The sequence below is a fragment of the Cibotium barometz genome, chromosome 41 (genome assembly GCF_041138505.1).
Source record: "Cibotium barometz isolate CiBa-2024 chromosome 41, ASM4113850v1, whole genome shotgun sequence".
NCBI classification, from domain to species: Eukaryota; Viridiplantae; Streptophyta; class Polypodiopsida; order Cyatheales; family Cibotiaceae; genus Cibotium; species Cibotium barometz.
In genome coordinates, this window is record NC_141086.1 from 13,201,676 (window position 1) to 13,211,045 (window position 9,370).

At 36.6% G+C, this 9,370-nt stretch overlaps 1 protein-coding gene across 1 annotated transcript; it reads right to left on the reverse strand.

The window, feature by feature from the left end:
- Window positions 1-1,459: 1,459 nt before the first annotated feature.
- LOC147614692 (transcription factor MYB46-like) lies at window positions 1,460-2,497 on the reverse strand. Its single transcript, XM_086779726.1, has 3 exons — window positions 2,338-2,497; window positions 2,065-2,197; window positions 1,460-1,876 (listed from the first exon to the last, which is right to left on the reverse strand). The coding sequence occupies exons 1-3, from the start codon at window positions 2,447-2,449 to the stop codon at window positions 1,498-1,500; spliced, it is 624 nt and encodes a 207-aa protein (XP_086635852.1). The 5' UTR covers window positions 2,450-2,497; the 3' UTR covers window positions 1,460-1,497.
- Between the last annotated feature and the right edge of the window lie 6,873 nt (window positions 2,498-9,370).

Below are 9,370 nucleotides of genomic sequence, written 5' to 3' on the forward strand. Positions count from 1 at the left end.
GAGAGTTTGGAGAGAGGCTTTAAACACGCTATGTGTAGTATTTTCTCGTTGGGCAATGACCTAGTGAAAGAGAGAGAAAGGCTATTGTATACATTTTTTTTTAAATTTACATTCTACGAGACGTTTAACACAGAGTGAGAAAAAGAGATGGACATGAACACACTAAGAGGGGGAGAGAGGGAGATGTCTTAGCTAAGGTGTAAAACCTTACTATAATCATTAATTAGTGCTGCAACACATTAGAGAGAGATAATAATCTAAGATTTTGGATTACGTATGAGAGGGAGAGAGAGAGAATATCTATCTGTTTGATGAGGAGAGAGAAAACCTTAGTTTCTAAGGTAGATGGCCGTTTAGCTTGAATAAGGGCATGCTAGTATTGGTAAAATCATTCTCTTACTTTTTGATATAGGATGAGAGGATATACCTACATTTTCACGTATGTTACATTGAGTTTTTTTTTTGTGTGTGTGTGTGTGTGTGTGTGTGAGAGAGAGAGAGAGAGAGAGAGAGAGAGAGAGAGAGGAGAATTTAAGTATTTCAATTTGTAATAATATTGATGGTTGAATATTAAGTATAAAAGTTTCAAAGTAATCAATTTTTCCAAAATAATCAATTTTTCTAAATAACCATTTACTCATTTGTGGTTCAATTCTCCACATAGGCAATCCATTCTCTATATAGGAAATTGTATTATCTAGATAATAGCCTATATTTCTTATTCATTCTCTATATAGAAAATTGAATTACCTAGATATTGGCTCATACTCTCTATATAGGAAATTTAATTACCTAGATATTGGCCCATATTTCCTATATAAGAAATTGAATTACCTAGATATAAGCCCATATTTCCTACATATAGAGGATTGAGAGAATAGGGAATACGATTGTCTAGATATATATAGGAAATTTCCATCAACATAACCAGGAAATCTCTCAAAATTTCCTATATATGGTGAAGTTTACTATATAGGGAACCACCAAAAGGTCCTTGTGCTTGAGCTTATACATAATTTGTATTTATAGTGAGTCTTAATGTAGTGCATCCATTGTGAGTGTTATAGGAGGGCTTCTTTATGAGGAATTTTAAGTTGACACAAATGTTGTACAAATGAGAATCCCAATGCCCTTGCCTTGGTGGCATTGAAGAAGATTTTTTTAGGTTTTATCTAAGAAGATCAATTGAATTACATTGGGAAGGTATTGGCATCATTGGAGGCATAGCAAACAACATATAAGGAACTTTTGCTCAGATATCTTTTAGACCCAAACATGGAAAAGGGGAAGTAGCTGCTCCAAGTGCTAAGCCTTAGACTAGCTGAAAGGAATAGTCTGGAACAATTGGAGTTCTAGAAGCTAACTATAGCTAAACAAACGGCATCTAAAGAGTTGCAGAGTGGCAAGCTTTGAGTACACGAGTTGGTTTTCTTCTATAATTCCAATTCTAGTTAAGAATGTTTCTAATAATTCGAGGCCATAGTTTTGTAGAGGTGATCAAGAAAGCGTCATATAAACTTGCTCATCATGCAAAAACTGCATGAAATCATAGTCAGTACTGCTGGAAAAGAAGGAAGAGAATGCAGTTCGCAAGGTAGGGATTTTGGGTTTCTCTCGAGTCACCAAGTCCATTGCATCGTCGACATATGGCCCAGATTGTATTAATCCTGGCAATGTGTTCATCAGTACTGTTGTAGCTGCCTGCTCGCCCGCCGTGGTGGTGGTGGTGGTTTGCTGCTTATTGTGAAGAGGAGCTGGTTGATATAACTTGGTGTGGAAACGCTTATTCTTGCGTCTCATGCAGCCATACCACAGATTTTTCACATCGTTTTCCGTCCTTCCTTTTAATCGATGATGAGCAGCTATCGTAGCCCATCTGCATGCACGTAATGTCAATTATATTCATGATAGATTAGGCAGTCTAGTTTTATAAGCAGTCTATTTTACCTTATGGATAGTCTATAAATTAAATTACTCAAGATTAATATGTATGAAAGGCGCATTAATGCTTTGGCTTTCTTATTAGCTTAGTCGTGAGAGGAGTTTGATGGAAAAGGGGCTTACTTATTGCCGTATGTTTGCTGCAGTTGAAGCACAAGGGTAGCTTCGTGTGGGGAGAATTTGAGCCCTCGCTTGAGGCCGGGCCGCAGGTGGTTCATCCACCGCGTTCTACAGCTTTTTCCACAGCGCTGTAGCCCTGAATATTCCAGCCGCACGCACGCCCACAGTCACAATTTAACAAATCTTCACATATCTAATATTAACCTTAAGGGCAACCTTCCAAATTAACAGGGAAAGAAAAGACTGCAATGTATATCTTGATAAATATATAATTACCAGCTTTGCGCGCTTTGTCGTTCCAAGTGGACGTTCTGGCGTCGCCTGCCTCTTCCATCAAAACCTTTCGAAGCTTTTCATCCTCTTCTGGCGACCACAGTCTCTTAATCATGGCCACAGCTTGAGGTAACCGCTCAAGGAAGCTAAGATAATCACCTAATAATTAGCTTAAGGAAGCTGCTAATCTACCGCCTAGCATGAAGCTTAGATAATCGAAATCATGCAATGAACGGATGTCTGGTTCTGCGCATGATCCGTTTTTTCGCTATAGCAGTATTAACACAGGGCTTTAAGTAATGAAAGCTTTCGTTGTAGTGTGATGACTTCATTGGCATGCCATTTGCACAGCTATATGAGCGGGCTGATCGCATGTGTATACAGTACTGACAACCGTATTGGTAGATTCTCTACTCAACACAGGGCCCTAGCTTGGACAAGCGTATCAATTATTTGTCTACTTTGAAAGTCTTTTGTTTTAAAGAGTAACTATTTTACGTTATATTATAATGAGACTTCTATATACATCGGACTAAAGACTTCTCAACTACCAAAATGTTTTTTTTGAGACTAGGGGCCAAAAATATGGAAAAAGCATCCCATCATGGATAATTATGTGATATTTAGCATACTATTCCGGTGTCTAATGTGAAAAGTAGTGGCTTTTAAAGCCCAGTTTTAACAGCTTCCTTTTGACAGTTTCCCCAAGGTCTTTGTATGGGTATCTTTATCCTTAGATTAACTGAGTTGGCATTGCTCATTGCCCTACGATAAATCTAAAATTTTAATCTAGTGTGCATATTTTCTAGAGAATACCTTGGAATGTGGTCGGGACTCATGAGTTTCCCTTTTCTCAAACAAGCAAATAGTTTGATGAGACACTAAACTTATCCTATATCTTATAGAATCTTGACGAGTTGACATGAGATGCCTCACAAGAATCTTCTTTCATAACATAATCACGACATAAAGAATTTTGAGAAATCATGGGCTATAGCATACCTTTAGCTCAATAGAATCAATCATGTTATTTTTTGATGCATACCACTATGACCCTCTTTTTGTTGCATTTTCTTGACCCCTCGTAATCTTTAAGGATCTCCATATTTTAATGCATATTCTAATTTTACTGCAAAATCCTCCGGTTCACTTAATAGGATCCTCTCATATTTGTTAATAACTTAAACATAGTTTAACATTTGCAAGAATAAGTATCCCATGATGCACTTGAAGCCTTCTTATTTATTAGATTTTGATACTAACTGTTATATGAAAAATATAGGGTCATATGCTTGATATTAGTGCACTATAGCAATGATTTTAGCGGTAACTTTGGGTTTAGTTTTTTTTCCCTAGAAATCCTTGAACCCTTACTATTAGCATCACTCTCATTACAATGCCTATACTAAACTCCAAATTGCCATGTTAATAATAAACAAGTACATCATAATGCAAATCATGTCATAGCACCACATGCATGCATCATAATCCTCAAGACCTCATATTGTTATCAAAATCTTGCATCCCAAATCTAGCTCAAGAAAGTCGCAAGTCCATATCCAATATTCATTAACAATAATCATCCACAATATTAGCTTCAGTTGAAAAACTTTGAATTCCATCTTCAATTTTAGATCCACCCCAAATTGTCTCAAGAAAGTTTTCAAGTCCATATCCCATAATCATGAGTAAGAACCATCCGTAGTATTAGCTTTGGCTAAAGAAGTTTGAATCTCATGTTCCACCACAAAAGTGATAGAAGTTTTTGATGGCACCGCACCGACCAATTGTCTTACTCTCTCTGCATTCATAATTTGGCCACATCTCGTGCTCACATATCTAAGACCATGTAAAGAAATACATCAAATTTAAGAGACTACCCTCTATATCAAATAACCTTCCAAAGAAATACATCAAATTTAAGAGACTACCCTCTATATCAAATAACCTTCCAAAACATTGCCACACATCTTGTATATAATCTAGAGTCTATGCTTATGATACATTTTATCTACCATTGAGTTCTCTATCTAGTCCAAAGCAAGGTAGTAGGCACTTCCTCATTCTTATGCATCCAGAGCTTCCCTAAAGTCAGTCTTATGGATTGATATTCATTTAATAGCTTTATAATTTAAAACGTAATAATTTACTTGATTTAATACCAACGGTTACCTTCTCCCTTGTACATGTAGCAAGAACATTTACATGTAGGTTTCCTTCTAGCTATGGCTCGCTAATAAGAGGGGGGTACCCCGTGTTTTTATCACAAAGAGATCAAAGGAGTTATCATGTTTTGTAGTTATAACGGCGGTTGGTAATGCAGCCACGTCCTAACCATGAAACATAATCGCGTTCTCAACCGTGAAATGAAAATTCTATTCCAATTGTTTTCAATTGAGTTGAACTATACACATGGGCTCCTTGGAACCATGATACAAAACAAAATCTCGTGGACTTGAAACACATTTGAGAAAAAAGAAGGATTGGTATATACACTCGTACATTAAAGCCCTTTAATATCCATTAATGGTTTTTCTTAAGTTTTTTTCTAATTTACAAGAATCATCTATTGCTTTGCCACATGTCAAAACCATAGTATACCTCTACGTTTCTTTTGCATAATGTTCATCTATTCGTTCTCTAATAATTAGATAATTATATTTAATCAAAACAATAGCAGTAGTCCTATATTACTTCTACCTTTTATCAAACACTGACATGTGACAATCAAAGTTGAACCATACTTATAAAACAAATATGGAAAGAATGGAATCAAAGTTAGAGACATGATGATTAATTTAAGTCTTATTCAAAACTCCTCATGACATCATTGTGTTTTGATAGTAGCTATGTTTAGACCCTTATGAGCCATGTGATGATGTGAACCTTTTGGGTTTGCGTTGGGTTATGGAAGCCGTTTATAAACATTCTATTATTGCCTTTATTATAAACACCTGCAAGGGTGTTCTTTGGAAAATGTGTACACTAGATGGACAATTCAAATTTATAATGGAAAGTTTACATGTATTCTATCATATTAAAGCATGAAACATGATGCCCAGTAGATTTTAAGGAGCACAAGTAGCCTTGGACTATAAACATTCTATTATCATGGGGGAGTTACAATTTACCAAAGTACTGATTTATATACCGGGATTCATGGGGGATTACAGATTACCAAAGTACTGAGTTACAAGATGGCTTCTATATCATACCTAAGTTTCCTATAGGTACTGGAGCTTTAGAACATAGGAGAGATCAATCTTGACGAGTTGCTCTCTCTTTTCTTGTAGCTGTAGTAGCTTTATCTTCGCCTGAATGTTCATGGCCGACCTTTCAAAGCTAGGCCAAAGCTAAATCTCCGACTCTTGTAACCTGTATTGTCTTTTTCAGTAATGAAAATGCCTTTTATTGAAAAAAAAAAATAAACATTCTATTATTGCCTCACCTTCCAGGGTGTTCTTTAGAAAGACGGACGGCCGACGGACAGCGATGTGAAGAACCTGCACGTGGTACGGCTGGGAAAGCTGCAATCTGCGTCGGTAATCATTGGGTCATGGTAAATGAGCCCGATTGCCTGCGGTGTCGGCGACACCCAATGTTCCAAACTAATACGGCTTTAATCAACTGTACACTCCGCAGTCGCAGATTCAATAGGCAAGACGAGTCGAAGTAATTCACTGTTCACACATGAATTCTGTAGGGTAGGTACTAGGGCGTCACATGCATGCATGTAATTTAAACATATGGGCGGTGCTGCTGTAACCAAAACGTTTTTTTTAATTCATTAAATAATCATTGAATCCCACATTAAATAATTCATTATTTAATGAATTAAATAGTTATTTAATTCATTAAATAATTATTGAATCTCACATTGATTTCGGGATTGAAAAAGGTTAGTCGCTATCGACTAAAGTTGACTAAAGTTTTGTCGTGCATATATGGACGCGTTGTCCATGCTCTTGGTTCTTTTCGCGTTGTGTTCGTGGTTCTGTTTTGCTTTAGGTCGATCGCATGGCGATCTTGCCGGCCTCTATCGGGGGATCGTGCTTGCCTGTTATGTGGGTTGTTGGCTTAAGACCTGCTTATGTTCGTGTTGGTTCTTCGTCATGGTGGTGATCCTTATGGTGTTGCTCGTTTCCCTTCTCGCGTCAACTCATTCTCTGTGTACGTGGTAGTCTATTCGGTTCTGCGGGAAATTGTACTATGCGGCGGTTCTCGTCTCTTCTCGTGTTCTCAAAGGTGCGCTATCACGGCTCCTCTGTTTCTTATTTGGTGGTGCTCTAGATGCCCTTGTCTGATGCATGTCTATTCCAGTCATCTCATGTTTGACGTGTTTCTATGCATGGCTTTGCTTCTTGCGGCGCTGACTATTCTAGAAGCATGCACCATGTGGACTTCACGTGCATGCAGCATGTCCCTAGCATGGACTTCGTATGTGTATACAGTACTGACAACCGTATTGATAGATTGTCTACTCAACACAGGGCCCTAGCTTGGACAAGCGTATCAATTATTTGTCTACTCTGAAAGGACCTTAGTTTTAGAAATGGCATTCTATTTATTAATTTTAGCTCAATGAAGTCATTTTTTTAACAGAGTAACTATTTTACGTTATATTATAATGAGACTTTTATATACATCAAACTAAAGACTTCTCAACCACCAAAAGATTTTTTTGAGACTAGGGCCCAAAAATATGGAAAAAGCATCCCATCATGGATAATTAAGTGATATTTAGCATATTGTTCCGGTGTCTAGTGTGAAAAGTAGTGGCTATTAAAGCCTAGTTTTAACAGCTTCCTTTTGACAGTTTCCCAAAGATCTTCCTATGCGTCTCTTTATCCTTAGATTAACTAAGTTGGCACTGCTCAATGCCCCACAATAAATCTGAAATTTCAATCTAGTTTGCATATTTTCTAGATAATACCTTGGAACGTGGTCAGATCACGACCCATGAGTTTCCCTTTTCTCAAACAAGTAAATATTTTGATGAGACACTAAACTTATCCTACATCTTATAGAATCTTGGTGGGTTGACATGAGATAACTCACAAGCATCTTCTTCTAGAACATAATCACGACATAAAGAATTTTGAGAAATCACGTGCTTATGTTTCTACATGGGCTACATCATAGCTCAATAGACTCAATCATGTTAATTTTTTATGCATACCACTATGACCCTTTTTGTGGCATTTTTTTGACCCCCCTTAATCTTTAAGGATTTCCATATTTTAATGCATATTTTAATTTTATTACAAAACCATATGGTTCACTTAATAGAATCCTCTCATATTTTTAATAACTTGTAATAGTGATCATGTGTTTAAACATCATTTAACATTTGCAAGAATAAGTATCCCATGATGTACTTGAAGCCTTTTCAATTGTTAGATTTTGATACTAACTGTTATACGATAAAATATAGGCTCGTACGCTTGCTATAGTGCACTATAGCAACGATGTACTTGAAGCCTTTTCAATTGTTAGATTTTGATACTAACTGTTATACGATAAAATATAGGCTCGTACGCTTGCTATAGTGCACTATAGCAACGATTTTAACGATAATTTTGGGGTTAGTTCCCCCCCCCACCAAACCTTGAACCCTTGCGATAGGCATCACTCTCATTGTGATGCCTATACCAAACTCTAGATTGCCATGTTAATAAACAAGCACATCATAACATGGCAATTTGGATGTTCTCTCCATTGCAGAGCGAGCTGATTACTATTGGGGCCTGTCTCGACAACTATTCGCTATTACAATACTGACCATTGTTTGGAAAGGGAGGTACCCCCTATTGTGGTACTTGGGTGTGTGAGTGTGTGCATCTAGGGCTCTCCATCAGATCGGCTAGCCGCGGGAAGTGATGCCCCACATGCACACATGATAATCCAATCATCTCCCGAGACCTCATATTGTCATAACAATCCTAGATCCCAAATCTATCGTCCATATCCGATATTCATTAATAATAATCATTTGCATTATCAGCTTCGATTGAGAAAGTTTAAATTTCATCTTGAATTTTAGATCCACCCCAATCTATCTCTAGAAAATTTTCAAGTCCATATCCCATAATCATTAGCAAAACCATCCGTAATATTAGCTTTGGCTAAAAAAGTATTGAATCTCATGTTCCACCACAAAAGAGATAGAAGTCTTTGACCAATCTTCTTACTCTCTCTACATTCATAATTTGGCCACATCTCATGCTCACATATCCAAGACCATGGAAATAATTACATCAAATGTAAGAGCATGTCCTCTATATCAATTAACCTTCTAAAACATCGCCACACATCTTGTATATAGTCTATCTGAGTCTAAATTCATAAACATTCTTATCATACATTTTCTCTACCATTGAATTCTCTATCTAGTTTAAAGGAAGGTAGTAGGCACCTGCTCATTCTTATGCATCCACACCTTTCCTAAAGTCAATCTTATGGATTGGTATTCGTTTAATAGCTTTATAATTTAAAGCATAATAATTTACTTGATTTAATACAATAGTTATCTTCTCCCTTGTACATGTAGCAATAACCTTCACATGTAGGTGTCCTTCTAGCTATGACTCGCTACCAACATGGGGTAAAAGAGATCAAAAAAGTTATGACATTTTGTAGTTATAAATGTGTTTGGTAATGTAGGCAGGTACTAATTGTGAAACATAATCACGTTCCCAATCGCGAGAAACGAAAAAAATAGTACCAAAAAAATTGGGACTTAATGGGGAAGATTGATCTCCCCTATTCTACTCCAATTGTTTTCAATTGCTTTTAACTATTACACATGCCCTCCTTGGAGCCATGATACAAAAGAAAGTTTGGAAAAAAAGAAGGTTTGGTATATACACTCATACATAAAAACCCTTTAATATCCATTCAATGGTTTTTCTTAAGTTGTTTCTAATTTCCATGCAACATCTATTGCTTTGCCACATGTGAAAACCATAGTATACCTCTAATTTCTTTTTTATAATGTTCATCTATCCGTTTTTTAATGAATAGATACTTATATTTA